The sequence below is a fragment of the Acanthisitta chloris genome, unplaced genomic scaffold (genome assembly GCF_000695815.1).
Source record: "Acanthisitta chloris isolate BGI_N310 unplaced genomic scaffold, ASM69581v1 scaffold1550, whole genome shotgun sequence".
NCBI lineage: Eukaryota > Metazoa > Chordata > Aves > Passeriformes > Acanthisittidae > Acanthisitta > Acanthisitta chloris.
The window spans coordinates 45,994-62,683 of NW_008651988.1; the positions used below are offsets into that span (position 1 = coordinate 45,994).

The 16,690-nt window shown below is 42.2% G+C and overlaps 1 protein-coding gene across 1 annotated transcript in view; it reads right to left on the reverse strand.

Moving 5' to 3' along the window:
• LOC103802677 (sushi, von Willebrand factor type A, EGF and pentraxin domain-containing protein 1-like) overlaps positions 1-15,065 on the reverse strand; it is a gene marked incomplete at its 5' end in the record, with an annotated part of 29,724 nt that extends 14,659 nt beyond the window's left edge. Inside the window, 7 exons of the mRNA XM_009075189.1 lie at positions 1,040-1,213; positions 3,642-3,705; positions 5,571-5,726; positions 6,785-7,010; positions 8,169-10,948; positions 12,334-13,006; positions 14,898-15,065. Coding sequence (XP_009073437.1) covers positions 1,040-1,213; positions 3,642-3,705; positions 5,571-5,726; positions 6,785-7,010; positions 8,169-10,948; positions 12,334-13,006; positions 14,898-15,065 — 4,241 coding nt within the window. The remainder of the gene's footprint in view (positions 1-1,039; positions 1,214-3,641; positions 3,706-5,570; positions 5,727-6,784; positions 7,011-8,168; positions 10,949-12,333; positions 13,007-14,897) is intronic.
• Between the last annotated feature and the right edge of the window lie 1,625 nt (positions 15,066-16,690).

Sequence of the window (16,690 nt, forward strand, 5' to 3'; positions counted from 1 at the left end):
TTTTCTAATAATCTTATTTATTGCTGGCTGTAAGCTTGCTGAGCTATTTTTGCATGGTCTATTGATCTCATCATGAATGTGGGAAAGACTAGACTTTATATAGAGCAGAGATGTATGCCAGTTTCCTGAAATTAAAATCTTATGAATTCTTTGTAATAGAAAAACTAAATGCCTCAATTAACCATCCCAAGATTACAGTAGATCATAAAATTAGTTACAGACACATATGACAACAAGGAAGGCACGGTGTGTGTGCACAGTGCACATGTATGTAAGGTGCTATTTCACAGAACTGAAGAAGAATTTATACAGCCAGTAAGTCCAACATCCTTCTCATAGCAGGGCCGACTAGGTCAGAGGTTGCTCTGGAACTTGACCAGTTGAAATTTGAGTGACTATATGGATGGAGATTTCATGCCCTCACTGGGTCTCTGTTCCTCTGTTTGACTGCTGTGATGGTGAAAAATTTCTTCAAAAACTTCATTGATACTTCCTCTATTGCAACTGATGTCCATTGCCTTTCATCCTACTACTGGGTAACTCTGGGAAGAGTCTGGGTCTTTTTTCTTTATGCTCTCTCAATAGTCACTAGGAGAAAACAATAGAGTCTCCTTTTTTCCCTTCTCCTCCAAATGTTTCTCTCACCTGCTCCTCATGTATCAAGTGGTTGTCTATAATAACTCCGTTTTATGTCAGCTTTCAAACTAAAGGGAGCTATGCAGAACACAGCTTGTTCTTTTACTGTCACAAAAATAGACTCAGACAAGCTAATGCTTTAACTTGTCTCAATAACTTCTCCCTTTGTTCCTTTGCAAAAATGGGATACACACCAACAAATCTCCCAATGCAGGCCAAACCTATTTTTTAAACAACAGGGACAAATTCCGTTCATGGCTAGTCCAAAAGAAAATTACGGTATGTTTCCACTAAGACATGTAGAAGTTGCTCTAATTTACTGTCAGTTTAGACAAAGAGTAGCTTAGCCTGTAATACTTACAAACTGAGACCACTTTTCCATTACAAAGCTAAAAACACATACCTTTACAGAAAGGCAAGGGATTACTCCATCTTCCATCTCTTGTGCACTCTGCTGCAGGTTCTCCTTCCAAGCTGTATCCCTTCTCACAGAAATATGTTACTGTACTGCCAACTGTATTGTTTTCATAAATTGCCTTCCCATTCAGCAAGAAAACTGGCACTTTGCATCTGGTCTCTGCAAAAGAAGAGGTCTCATTAATTCAGCTTGGTATTAGACCCAGAATTCCCACAATCCCTGAATTACCTACACAATATGTTCAAAGCAGCCACAGACAAATAAATAATGAAGAACATTGAGGGAGACTAGCCCTGGGAAGGAAATGTAGTCAAGCCAGAGAAGGAGCTCCTCCCAGTGATGGAGAAAAGCCTCAGCTACATGTTTTCTCAGGTCAGCAAAATGTTGCAGTGCTGGGGAAGAGAGCACATACTTATGACTTCATACTGGGGTCAGTGGGGCAGAACATGGAAGTTGTTCTGTCTTGCCACTGACAGATACTTCAGAAACTCTGAAATTCTGTAGAATCTGGATCATATTGTGTGAATGCATAAGGAGGAGCTTATCCCACGTCGGAATGTGCTAGGACATGAAGCTGAACAGTTACCTTCACACAATGGCAAGGGTTTACTCCAGCTCCCATTGGCAAGACATGTGATATTCTGGGGCCCAACAAGATGGTATCCGGAGTTGCACATGAAGGTTACATTACTGCTGTATGTGCTTCCTGTAGAAATGGCCTCTGCTTTTTCTATGGAGGGATGCAGCCCACAAGCAATCTCTAGGAGAGAATTTTTGGGTTTTATGCAGACAACGAAGGCTGTTCTCTCTGTTACACACTGTCTGACAGCTCTGTTCTCACACTTAATTAATGGAAAGACAGGAAGAAAGAAACTGTGAACTATTATATGGAGAAGGGTTATACAATGCCTTCCCTGCCCTCTCTCCAGGGGTTCATGCTGCAGACACTTGAGAATGTGCCCAAGTGTATCAGATGGTGTTGTATGCTACAAGGTGTGTTCACCCAAGAGAGTGAATATTTCTTCTGAGCAGGCCAGAGGCTGCATTTGCAGTCTCCTTTGCTCCCCTATAGTGGAAGGTAATCTCAAGATGTGATCAAGGAAAATTACAGTAGTTAAGAAGGATCTTGACCCCTGTCCCATATTTACTGTAGATACCAGGCAAATTCATCAAAGGTGAGAGAGAAGAATGCAAGGGGTAGGACTATGACATCACCAGGAGAACATGGAAAATGACTTATTGGTAAAGACTACAAATATTGACATTTTATTTATAAGCTGTATGAAATAAATCATAAACCCTTCTTTCCATGCTCCCACAATTAGTCATCTTCTGCTGCACAGAGAGCCAAGATTTAATTCTAGGGAGCACAGTTGTGGTCTCCAGACATACAGAGTGGGCCAAGATATATTAGCTTTGGCATGGCAGGAACAAACAGGATGTCCAAGGCTCTGCACATCACAATGTGAGGCAAATCAAATACAGCAGGCCACACTCCTACCCTACTGACCTGTGCATGACTTTATGTTCGTGCCATTGTAATGTGCCAAATGGAGCTCCCTTCAGATCAGAAAGGAACCGCCAGTGAGAATTTCTCTGCTGTTTCTAATGCTGCTTCTTCCTGTTCCAGCTCCACCACTGGAGGGGAAGACAGCAAGGAAGACAGCCAGAGGACTCTCTCTGTTCCATAGGTTTCCTGGACACCATGCTACTTACGTATGCATGAAGGGGTGGAAGGGCTCCACTTTTTGTCAACATGGCAAATCCTTCGGCTTGGTCCCTGCAGCTCAAAGCCAGGGTCACAGCTGTAAAAAACTTGACTGCCAAAGAGGAACTCCTCTCCCTGAATGGATCCATTTTCTATCGTGTCTGGGGGTCCACATGATACTCCTATAATGTAAACAATACTTTCCAATGAAACATATTTGCGTAACACCTGTCCTGTTCACTGCCCTTACACAGGTTTTGATCTGAGAAACACAGAATGAACACAGCAGTTGTCTGGGCATTCACAGATATTTGTCCCTGAGTAGCAAAACAAAATCATGCTTGGTGCTTCCAGTTCTTGCTAAAAGAAAAGATCTATCATGGCTGTGCTTGCAGAAAGCCTCAAGAAACTCCACTGTCACCATTTTCAGCCAATGGCTGAAGTCCATGTAGTCATTTACATAGACAACTCCTATTTCTGCACTGCAGTTAATGACATCCCACAGAAGGGAAGTACCTTTGAGAACAAATATCCTTAGAGTTACATATGAGGATGCTAAGTACCTGTGACTCCTGGCAATTAATGTGTTCAGAGGACCCCAGTAACCCCAGAGACACGATCTCAAGTGTCATAAGTATTTAAATGTGGAAGCTGTCTGCACGTAGACAGCAGGAGCAAGGCAGAAAGGTGTAGTTACTTCCTTCACACTACTACCTGCACACACCAGCAACTCTTCCAGGTCATTACCATTGGCACTTAGCAAAACTTTTTAGGTAAATGCAGACACTATGAGTTATAAAACAAAATGAAAGTTAGTTTTTTCAGTTGTGCAATATCACCCTTAACCAACATTAAGTGATAGACTCAGGTGGAACATACTTCTGCACACTGGCACTGTGCCACTCCAGAGCTTATCTTCTTGGCAAGTCCGTTCTGCGTCACCCTGTGAAACAAAAGAAAATGCTGAAAGAACAACTTTACTTAGTTAACTCTTTTCTCCCCTCAACTTTACAAGGCAAGGAGGTTTTCCCTTCATGTGCAACCAATGTAAAGAGAAAGTTAAATGCTACAGCCCAAGTCTACTAGTAGAGTTTAGGGTAGAACTCCCTCCTGCAAAGAGGTAGGTATTTTTCAAAAATAAAAAGTTTGTGGGGCCTATTAGTCAGTTCTCTTATCTTTCTCTCTGAAGTACCATATCTTTTTGTCAGTTTTACCATTCTTGTTCCCACAAATGTGTTATGATGAGAAATCTTATCCTTCCATGACTCATTCACAGGAAATCTAACCAGCAATTTTTTCAACAACAGTTGAATAGTATGAGCTTGTGTTTTATAAACATGATGTGCTGGTGTGACCACATCCCAAACACTCATTCTTTACATTTGCCTGTAAATAATGTTATTTCTTGCTTATACACAGGCTTTCTAGACAGTCTGATAGCCCAGGATTTAGTTCTTATTTTATTACAACACATGGAAAACAACATTTAATTTTATTCCTTGATATAATGTACTTTCATTATGAAGCAAACCCATTGATAAGGATGTGTGTGAGTGTATGAGATCACATGAGTGTATGAGTGTATGAGATCACATCCAGTGGATTTTGCTTCCCAAAGGAAGAAAGCAAGACTTCAACAAGTCCTTCAAGCAAGGAAATAGATTGACACTAGGTGGCGAAACTGGCGTACAAAGCTTGGAAGAACTTACCACTGTTTGAAAACACTGGCTTATTACCTTCAAAAATTTGCAACTCTACCTTTCTGTCTGTATACCAGCACCTCCACCCCAGTAACATTACATAGTTGGCAACATAATAAAAATTAAATTTATTGTTACCTAAGTATTTTTCAAGCTCTTATTTTTATAGTGAATGACTGAGTGAATTAACTTCCAGCTGGGTGAATTCACGTGCATGAAGTTCTTAATTTATTACAGGTACAAAGGAAGCATAATCCTGCATTCTGGTTGGTATTCAGAAAACCAATGTAAGAGCCAAACTCTGTCCTGAAGACATCTCACAACTTAATGTTTCACTTTGCTATCACCTGGGAATGGTGGCGGTCATTCTGTGTCTCAACAACATACTGTCATTTCTGAATTCACTGCAGCTTTTGAAAACACACCGAGGCTGCTCTGAACTTGCTAGCCTGAGTCCTGATAATGGGAAAGCAGTGCTGCTTCAGAGCTCAGGTGGGGATAAAAGACATAACAAAAAAATCGACAGGAAAGAACTTTGATTCCTTCTCCATCAGGGAATAAAGCTGCCATTGAACAAACTGGAATCTCTTTAATGTATCACTTTAACATCATCTAGCAATGTCACAGAACTCAGGGCAGTGGAATTTATCAGGAGCTTTGAGTCTGAAACCAGCAGACATAATGCTTGGGGCATTATGAAACTGAAGGAAGAATGCAATCTAACTCTGGCCAGATAACCAGGTCAAGGGAGCAGTACATGAGAAATTACCTCCTCCATGACTTATGGTCACAAGCATGTATCATGCTGTATTTGCAGAGGGCTTCAGATAAAACGAAAAACAACACTGAAAGATAATGCCTGAACATGTATCTCTGCACAGGATTCAGAGATTCAGTATTATACTTGCTTCAATTACCCCTAAGTCATTCAAAGACTATCCCAAACAGACCAGGAACATTCTACAGATAATAACAAAACCAGCAGATATTGAGCCTCAGTGGCAGTTAAGGGAATATGCCAATATGGACCAGAGAGTCCACAGTCATCACAAATGAAATGAAAACGGCAACTACAGGTTTAGAGTGCTGGAAATCTGAGCTTGCTTACTTGTAGTTCATAGCCAGAATCACATTTATAAAGAGACACGTCTTTGTAATTATATTTAGTGCCAACCACAAATCCATGCTCTGGAGACTCTGGTGTTCCACAGGACACAGGAATGCAGATGTCATCAGAAAATGGTGGCACCCAAACACCGCTCTCCTGAAAAACAAATCAGTGTAAAGGCACCATTTTATATGCTTATTTCATATCAGAATGAAAAAGGAAAATCATTGTAGAAGCACCCAATTGCTGTGGGTGCACAGATGTGGTTAATGTAATATTATCTGGGCAATCCTTAATAAAATTCAGTAACTTAAGTAATACTTCTAAGATGCTGCCATAGACTGGAGCTTAGCTTTGGCAGGAACGTTTAGCTTAGACTTAGAAGACAGAAAGAATAAAAAGTAAAATGGGAAAAAGAAGCTTGGAAAAACAAGTTCATTTGTACAAGGTCACCTAAATAGCTCAGGGAACATATTGGACAAATGAAAACTACAGCTGCTTGAGTTCATGTTTTGTACTTGTCTCCTGGCTGAATGTCTAAGAACATGACTAAGAACTTCAGCTGCCTTCCCTGACTTGCTAAGGGAAATCTGATACCTGAAGAAATACTCATCAAAGACACCTACTCCTACTTCCACGGGTCTTTGAAACAGCAAAATAAGGTGAAACCCTTTTCTTATGAAGTCCTTATTCAGAAAAAAACCTGCATGCTCAGCTTTTCTCATATGAGCAAACTGACTTTAAAGAGTCTATTTACAAGCATAAGACAAGGTTCTCCACAGCTAATGTGACAAGGGATTACCAGTGGAAGTGATGGGAATGTTTGCTCTTTAAACATACAGAGGATTCAAGTTTATACAGCTGTACAGTGAATTAAAATGTGTGTTGTCTGTTATTCTGGAGAAAAAGAGCTCTGCACACAATCCTCAAAATACATTAGAAATCTTGGATGTGATTTTCTGAAGGACAGCATTAGCTTTTGATGGAAGAAGAAATCATTAATTTCTAGTTCTGAGAGTCTATACATAGAAATCTAACAACTGTTCTTATTGAGCAACAAGAAAGCATATTATATTTTGCAGGATATGCTTTGAATTTTTTGTTGTGTCCAATTAAGGGAAAAAAGTAACAAGAGAAAAAGCTAACAAGGGTATGAGGAGGATTCCTAAATTAAACACAGCCAGCAAAATAAGACAGTACAAATAAAATTATACCTTGCATGTAGTTGTGCTTGCTCCCACCAGAGTGTAGCCTTCTACACATGACAAAGTGATGCTTGTGTTCACAGTGAAGTTGCCCCTAGGTATGACAATGTTAGTGGTATTTCCTGGGAGAGGACACTTTCTGGGACAACAGGAAATACTTTGAGGCGACCACTGTCCATCTTCCTGGCAAATGCATACATCCACTTCTGTCACCATTGTGTAGCCTTCCAGACATCTGCAACATAGCATGAAGACCTGACCACAGAGACATGGCTAGGGATGAGCTAACCCAATAATTTTTCAGCATTAGCTGTTAAAAAGTGCACCTTGAGATTTCTCTGTTATTTTAAGGTAAGCCTGTAAGAAGCATGTCTGGACTGAGTTCGTTACCTTGCAAGAGCAGGAGACTTCAGACACAATCTCCAGTTGCTTCATGCTGCTGCGTCACCACAATGAAAAGTGGGTTGGTGGCTTTAATGCCTGAAGGGCACTGAATGCTTTAGTGCAGTTCCTGGACTGCCCTTCCCATTGCAGGGAGGGTCTTCGGTGAGGTAAACAGTGTGTATTAGTGCCAAGCAATTCTAAAGATGATCTCACTTTCTTCTAAGAACAAACCAAGCCTTAGGCTGACCACAGACCATTTGCCTAGACATTTAAGTCTGATTCGTTCTGTTCCACGTGGTGCTTCATCAAGAGTGACTCAACTGGCTTGCACAAGTGAGTTCACTTGCAGAATGGCAGTGATAAGTACCCCCTTCAGCTTGTTAAATATACATGGAAATGACTCATACTGATAAATTCATCCACATGCCATCTCTCAGTTCTATCCCATACCATTATTCGCTTTTACTGCCAAAAACACATTTCTCCAAAGCATTCCTCACCTTGGAGAAAAAGATCTGCAGTGTGCACTCTTCAGGAAATTAACAAAAAACTCTCTCTGTCTTATCTGACAAAGGAGTAACTTGCTGACAGCACAGTGTTGCAATACAGAAAATGGGACAAGAGGGAGATCAGTTCTTCTGTATTACAACACACACCTGAAGCAGAAGGAAAGAATAAAAGCAGTGCGAAAAGGGGAGAAACATTGCACACCCTGCTGACTGTTGCTGCCACCTGCTAACAAAACTTGTATGTTGAGACAAGTGCTTTAAGGAAAAGAGGAAAACAAATGGAAATGGGAAAGTAAAGTTAGTGGAAGAGTGCAGCCAAACAGACTGAAATACCTTTCTGGATATTCACAAGTGGTCCAAATAATATATTATAAAGTGCATGGGAATGTGGGCTTTGTCAATCTGAGCATGTAAAAACTTGCACTGAGAGTACATAAACCTTCCCTCTTCATTCCTTCAGGGATTTTTTAATGAAAACAGAATAGCATCATCATCCTTACCTATACTGGACCTTACTCCCATATGTGTAAGTGTTTCCGAGAACCTCTGCATTTGGGACAGAAGGTGGTGGGCCACAGCTTAACAGCTCACAGCTTGGGTATGGCTTCTTCCACACACCAGTCTCCACACATGTCAGTTCTGGACTCCCCTTCATCACATAACCTGTCAAACAGGTATAGATGATGGTGTTCTCATCTTCAGGGCTGCTCCCATTGATAAATGTGTTGGGGATGATGGGTGGAGAGCCACAGGAAATCTGCCCACAGCGAGGAAACCCAGAATTCCACTTGCCAGCTGTCTCACAGGTGACCTCAGATGGCCCCAGCAGTTTGAAGCCCTCCAGACATTGAAACCGCACACTTTTCCCACAGCTGAAGTCTGTACCAAGAATGAACCCATTCTGAATCTGTGGTGTAGGACACAAACAAGGTAGGCAAGATGGAAGGTTTCCACTCCAGGAGCCATTGGACAGACATTGCCGTAACAGATTGCCATGTAGCTCGTAACCAGGGAAGCACACATACTGCACAAATTCCCCATAGGTAAAGCCTGAGCCGTTCAGAAAACCATGAGAAATGTCTTCAGGGGGTCCACAAATGACTGGCTCACAGTGTGGAGCTTCTGAATCCCAGGTACCATCACTCTGACAGGTAAGCGTAGACACTCCTTGCAGGCTATATCCTTCATTGCAGTGATAGTGCACTTCTTTCTTAAAGCTGAAATCTAAGCCAGTAGTTCTCCCATTGGGAAGAGGCAATGGAACAGGGCAGGTTACAGCTTTGCAAACTGGAGTAATTCCACTCCAGCTTCCATTTGCAAGGCACACTCTAATCCTGTCCCCATCTAACAGGAAACCTTCATTGCAGCTATACTTTGTTTGTCTCTGGAATGTGTACTCCTCTCCAGTCACCTGACCATTCTCCAAAATTGGTGGTGGGCTACAGGAAACAGGAACGCAAATTGGTTCACTGCCATCCCATTTCTGGTTCTCTTGGCATCTCCTCTCCATGGGGCCATTTAACTGGTACCCAGGATCACACTCGTAGTAGACAACATTCCCATACGTGTAGTTTTCCCCTCTTATCTTCCCATTCATAAGCTGAGTAGGTGAATTGCATGTTATTGCTTTGCAGTATGGAGCAGTGTTACTCCACTGTCGGCTTGGCAAACACAGGCGAGAGTCAGAACCAACAAGTGTGAACCCTGGCCTACAGGTATATTTCACTGCACTGCCCAGTGTGTTCTCAGTGACATGTAAAAAACCGTTCTCTGGGGGTGACAGCAAGGTGCACTCTATTGAAACACAGGCAGGGGCGGTGCCGTTCCAAGCCCCATCTTCTTGGCAAGCTAGAATAGGGTTTCCCAGCAGCTCGTAGCCAGAGTAACATGTGTATAAAATGATAGTTCCAAACAAGAAAGTGGTGACCTGCATTGCACTGTCCTCCTGCAAGGAACTTTTGAAGTCTTTCAAATTGTCAGCCAGCAACATATGTGAAAGGGAGGGACTCTCTGTAACACCCTCCTGGTCAGAACGTCTTCCCTCATGTCTCAACTGCACGTACTCCCCAAAGTCAATGTGAGGAGGTAGGCCACAGTCTGTTGGAAGGCAGGCTGGTGTGGAGCTAGACCAGCCCGATTCTTCACAGGTCTGCATGGCAAGGCCAGACAGCTGGAAGCCTGGCACACAACTGTAAATAACCATGGCACCGTAGCTATAATCTGCACCCTCCACAAATCCGTTCTCAATGGGCTGCGGGGGCTGGCAATTTATGGCTTTGCAAGAGGGGACCTCTGTACTCCACTCTCCTGTTTCTAGGCATCTCAACATTTCCTCCCCTTGAAGCTGAAAACCTCTGTCACAGAAATACCTAACAGTCTGCCCATAATGGAAGTTAGTGAATGAGTATTTGCCATTGAGGATCTTCTTAGGCCTTGGGCATTGAATAGGTTTACAAACTGGCCTTCCTCCAAGCCACTGTCCATCTTCTCCACAGAGGATAGTTGTATTCCCCAGCAGTTCAAATCCTGGTTTACATGTATAGAGAGCTGTGCTAAGGAAGGTGAGGCCCTGAACATCAACTATGCCATTCTGAATTTCTTCTGGTTGAGGGCACTCCACAGGAATACATTCTGGCAAAGGCAAGCTCCATGAGCCATCAGCCTGGCATCTGATGGTGGACTCACCCTTCAGTAAAAAACCATCCACACAGATGTATTTCACAGTGCTACCAAAATGAAGGGATGAAGTCAAGGGGTCACCAAAGGGGATGTAGGGAGGTGCAGAACACTGTACAGCCTTGCAGAAGGGAAACGAATCATTCCACTGCTGGGAGGGCAAGCATTTCAGTACAGAGGCACCATGCAGAATATAACCCTCCTTGCAGGAGAACTGTACAACACCAACTTGGTAAGTCACTTCCCTTAAGACCAGCTGATTTTCTGCCAGGGGTGGTTCTGAACATTTTGTTGGCACACACTTGGGGCTTTGCTTTTTGCTCCATTTCCCAGACTTCTGACATGTCCAGGAAACATCTCCAATCAGCTCATAGCCTTCATCACAGAAAAACTCAACTTTGGAGCCCATATCAAAAGTTTCTCCCTTGGAATAGCCATGCTGGAAGGGTGGTGGCTTTCCACAGCTGAGGGGAGCACAGTAAGGAGGCGATTCACTGTACCACTGCCGATTGGCTTGGCAGATAAACACTGGGCTCCCGACCATCTGGTAACCAGACTCACACTGATAATTTGCCTGATTCTCAAAGGAGTGTCCAGTTGCTTCCTGCAAAACAGATAAGACAGGGACATGTCTGAAATGAAGATGCAAAATTTGGGCAATAGGAGATTCATTTAGTTTCTTGTGTTCTCCTGGTTTAGCTTCAAGCTGAATCCATGACAGCAGTAAAGGCTGTCTGCAAAGAAATTGAGGCAAATAACTGATACAGAATGTCTTGCCTCAAATGATCCACTCTGCTGTCAGGAAATCTGAATGCACCAGCAGAAGGAAACAGAAAACTCATGGCTTAAAAGGCAAAAGCTGGAAAATAATTCCTCTGCTTTCTCTCTTCCTGATCCATGAGGCCAAAAAGATGTGTGGACAAGAAGACAGAAAAACAGGTCAGAAGAAGCTGCCATGAAATGGCCTATCGTTGTCATGATTCTTTAGCTTATAGGCATATCTAAGGTTGGAGCCCTCAAATGTACTGCCACTAGGGGATGTTTATAATTGCCACATATGCAGCTCCAGGGCCTTGAGCAGGCAGCTGAGCAGTACCTCAAAATTGCAGGCTAAGCTCTGACAGAGCTATTAAAAAATGTCTCTGACTATTAAGGAAGGAGTGATACTACCTAAGGAAGGCAAAACAGAGTGGTATGTATTAATTAGAGGATGTATCTGTGTTGGAGTCTAAACAGAAATTGTTATTATTACTGCTGGAAACCCATGTCGTAACTGGGATGCCAGCTGCCTCCCCTCCAACTTTACGCAAATGCAGATTCCCTGGTGGTTAGATTTACGGAAGGATGGAGGATGTTCAGAAGAAGAATACTTTAAAAATTCAAAGTTAAATCTTTATAATTGCGTTTGTGATCTTTTTTACCACAATATTATCATTGTGCATCAAAGCAAAACGCAAGTTAAGCAGTTGTTACAGGTTTGGGCTATCACAAGGAGATTTTTAACTTCAGGAATTGTTGCAATGTAATTCAATAAAGAAAGGGAATTTCTGACTTTAGTAAAGAAGAGAAATTATCCCAAGGTGAGTTATCTATTGAAAATCAGATTTTTTTTCATAGCACTGAAAAGAGCAAGGCTTTTGAACAGGCAACAGTACTTCAAATGTCTCTAGAAGGCACTGGAAAGCTACCCATGGATCAAACAAATGAAGAATAAGACAATAAGGAAATCAACTGAATGTCATATGTCATCGAGTCTCTTAACTGAAAACCCATTTCAAGCTAGGAAATCCCATGGAAGTGTCCATGGTTTTCAGACATGATTCTGCTGCGAATCTACCTGCTTTCCCCTTTTCTTATTCCATCTAATCATGTGTTTCCTGAATTTTAACAGGGGACCAAAACAGAAGAAAGAAAACCCCAACAGCAGCAGTTGTGAAGATATATTCAGTTTGCCATGGTACCAAGCAGATGAGAAAACTCATTCTGTACCTTAATAAAGCCATTCTCAAGCTGTGGTGGTTCTCCACAGGACACTGGGTGGCATGTGGGCAAACTGCCACTCCAGTTGCCAGTGGCCTCACAGGTACGTTTCTTCTCTCCCTTGATGTAGAACCCCTTGTTGCAGCTGTAAGCCACCACTGCTCCAAAGCTGTAGTTGGACCCACTGGCATAACCATTGCTAATGTGGGGAGGCTCTCCGCAGCGAACGGGGATGCACTGGATGCTCAGAGGAGAAGGATTCCACTGGCCCCCTCGAAGGCATTCAATCTTGGCCGAAGTGTTCAGAACAAAGCCTTCCATGCACTTGAAGCTCACGACTGAGCCAGCTGCAAACTTGGCTTTACTAATGGACTCCAGAATGCTGTATGAGACGATGGATGGCTTTTCACAGAAATCAGCTATGCAGTGGGGCATGTCCCTGCCCTCTGGAGGCACCCACTTCCCTTCTGCATTGCAAAGCAGCTGAGAGTTATCAGCCAGGCTGTAGCCATCCGAGCAGAAGTAATAAGCTATATCGCCAAAGAGGCGGTGGCCACTCTCTGGTGATGCATTCTCCACATGGGGTGGTTCATCACAGGATACTGCCAGGCACTGCTGGTGGCTCACACTCCACTTGCCGCTGGCTAAGCACTCTATGGTTGCAGGGCCAACTAATGTGTAACTGTGAAAAAAGAAACCACACAGGAAGTCAAAAAGACAAGCACTGTCAAACACTACCTACGGTTTCCTGAAGCCCCTATAGTGCAAATTTGTTTGCTAGCGCCCTGGAAGAGTAAGATCTTTTGGAAAAGCTATGAACAACTTCAAAAGGAAATTCTTAAAGCTTACATGTCCATGGGTGAGATATCACAATGACAGATATCCTAGTACACCTTTTGTATATTGCTTCTTTCTCATCTATCCATCCGATAACCATTTCTGAACTTCCATTTCGGCTGAAACTACTACAGCTAACCTAGAATTGTGATGTGACAGTCCATACAATACTCAAAGAAACAATCCCACTGAGAAATGACTGTTTAGCTAAACTGAATGGAGAAGAAAGAGGTGAAAAGTCCATAAAGGCCTTTTGGCTTTCTGTATCAGCCCTATCCATCTGTTTTCACACTTGTAAGTAAAGAGAAACCCCTTAGTGAGTTACCGAGAGACGCTCTCACCAATAATGCAAACGGCAATTTCATAACAACATCTTCCTAAAAACTCACTGTAAAAATTGTTATAAAAGCCAGTTAAAAAGGCATAATGCTAAATAGAAAAATCCTCATATTTTACAATTAAATTCTGCCACATGAATACTGTTATTGTCTAATCTGTCTCTGGGATGCAATGACAGGCATTATTCCAAGCTGCTCATCAGTCCACTTAAAACCCTGCTGTTCAAATATGCAACAGGCAACAGTGTAGTCACAGTACCTTCAATGTTCTTCACTTTTGAGATCTCTGTGGTGTCCTCTCATAGAAAGAAAATAAACTATAACTACTGGAAAGTTCCCAGTGACTTTCTAACTGCAGGCTGCAAACAGGTTGTTCAGATTTTGAAGACAACATTTGTAGAAAGTGTTTTGTCCCGTTTGCAGGATCTGTTTTCAAAGCCTCATGGTTGAACCCCAGAAAAAGAGCCTATTATGTGTCAATGTTTAACATGATCCATGGTCACAGACAGACAGCTGGAGCAGACTTTAAATGCTGTCATCCTATCCCATTCAAAATGCTTGCACAGGAAGGAGAAGCACCTTTTAAAATCATAATACAGTCTAGAAAACAGAATAAGGATGCTTTGCTTCAATTATGCTTCAAATAATATTGCAAAGTGCATTTTTAAGAAAAATGCTGGCTTGTCAATTTACTGTTTTACAACAAGAAGGGGCAGAAAGTCCTCCAGTCACTTAGCGCCTGACCTGGCAAAAGCTCTGCATACCTGCTCTGTCTTTTAGACAGATCAGTTTCAAGAAATTCATAGGAACTGCTCACAGGTTGTAAAGATAAGCATGTGCAAAGTTTCTTGCAGGATCAGAGTCTAGCATTATATTCATGCTCTATATCATCAAAATCAAGCCTCATCTTTGATGAAATATGGTCTGAAAATAAATGAAAAGTAATGCACCTCAATAAATGAAGTGTCATAATTTTAAGGAAGCAGAATTTAGTACACCACAACAGGCACTTGTTAAAACTGCACCAAACAGCATTCTCATCAGCCTGATGAGACATAAGGAATTTGTTACAGTCAGGGCCTTGAATTTACCACAGAAGTACTAGCTCTGTAGTAACTCCAAGGTAAAGGTTTTCCTATTGAACTGGTCTATCATTGCCCATGACTCCTCTCCATTCTCCTCTTCCAGAATGTATTTAGCTCCCCTGAAACTACTTTAAAAAATGTTCTTGTCTCATACTAGCCTGACAGCTCACAAAAATAACTCCATCACCTTTAACTTCCAGAGCTAAGACAGAAGACGCAAAAATGAATTAATGCACAGCTATAAAGGACTTGTGAAACAGTGCACCTGTTTTACTCATCCTGACTATTAGTCCAGTAGTGCTAATCTACATACCCTTCCTTACACATGTAGGAGACCGTGCTTCCAAAAGTAAAGTTATTTCCACTGATGGCTGCATCTTTGATGGCTGGAGGGGATCCACAAGACACAATGTTGCAAGCTGGTGGTGTGCTGTTCCAGTTCCCTGAAGATGCACAGACAAGTACAGAAGGTCCCTGAAGACTGAGACACAAAGATCATTATTAAGACTGCCATTACATTCCAGGGAGGGGAAAGAGGTGCTTTGCTTCCTGGTCCCAGTGAAACCAAGGGGTCTCTCTCACTGACTTCAGCAGAGGTCAGAATCTCACCCTCCATTCATGAAAAAGCACTCTGATGCTGCCAAAAAAGACCTGGTGTTCAGATTATTTTGAAGGGAAAGCTGGTAGATTTCATGTGGCACTTCAATGCACTGTGCAGACACACACATAAATTCTGCTGCAACTTTGCCAATCTTTGTGCCGCAAAAGAAAGTCATAGGGTGCTTATATATTTGTTTAAGCTTAAAGATTTACTTGTATGCCATCAACCCTACAGCAGTTTTGAGACTTGCAACTAGGCCTCTGTCTAAGACCCAATTCACTCAAGGACTTAAAACACCATCTTCACCAAGAAGACTGAAGGAAACACTCCAGTTCAGGTTTGTTCACAAAAAGGCATTCAATTTCTTCAGAAGGTAAAGTATTTTGCTTGAGTGAATGGCAAATATATTTGAAGTTGATAGTATTTTTTAGTTTCCTTAGCTGAGAAAACAGCAGTGCTTTGGTTCAAAGGGTGTGACTCAGTTGCCTAAACAGAGGTGTGCAACACCACCACGAGAAGTCCTGGGTGAAATCCCTGGCCTCCAGCTACTATGTCAGGTGGCTATTGATTCCCTGTATGTCCCACATCATATCTGAGGCCCCTACATAGGAGTCTGATTACTTACTGTTTGGTCTCAAACAGCAATAGACCCCCATGTTTAGCTGGCTGAAATGAGTTAATGGAAAAGAAAAACACTGTAGTGCCTTTACAAATTTGGCACAGGCCTTTGTCAGGAAAGTGGGCTCTGCCTACCTGTGGCAACAGGTTTATGACTAAAAACACCTAAGAAGTGCTTGAATGAAGAGACTGGGTCCACATTTAGGTCCAGAAATAATACATACGAGAGACACTGTTTGGGAGGGCTTCCTCTGGAGTGGTTACCACAGGAGAGAGGACCTCTCTCATGAAGCTATGCTAGATAGAGGTAAAGGAAAAGAGTCAAAACTGATGTGGTATTTGCTGCCTGCATGTCCAAAGTTCACAGTCAAAAAAAGTCACTGGTATTGGTAAAAACACTGCGTAGTTTAGTGGGGTACAGATAAGTCCACACTGTGAATCCATGACTTAACACTACACTGAACTGCAGCTGAGTTATCCATTTGTATTAATACAATTAATACATTCACCAAATGAACATACCTCACCTACTTGCCTGCACTTGGACAAGAAACTGCTTACAGCAGGAAAATGCAGAGTCTACCTGCTAGAGGTACAAGCAGGTATCAGTGGAGACATAAACCTGTACTTAGAGCCACATCCTTAGATGTAGCATTACTGCATTAATTTTTAATTGCAGCATATTAAAAATGTGTTTCCGATATAATTATATTGATAACTGTAAATGTAAACCAGAATAAAAGCCTACAATAAACTACTGCCATGAAGAGTTCAAGGAGTAAATCAGTAACTTCCAGAAGGTTCCTTCAAAAAAGGCATTGCAAAACACTAGCAAAAATAATATGGGCTATGCACTACAGCTCTAGGAGTTTGATGACCTTTAAAGA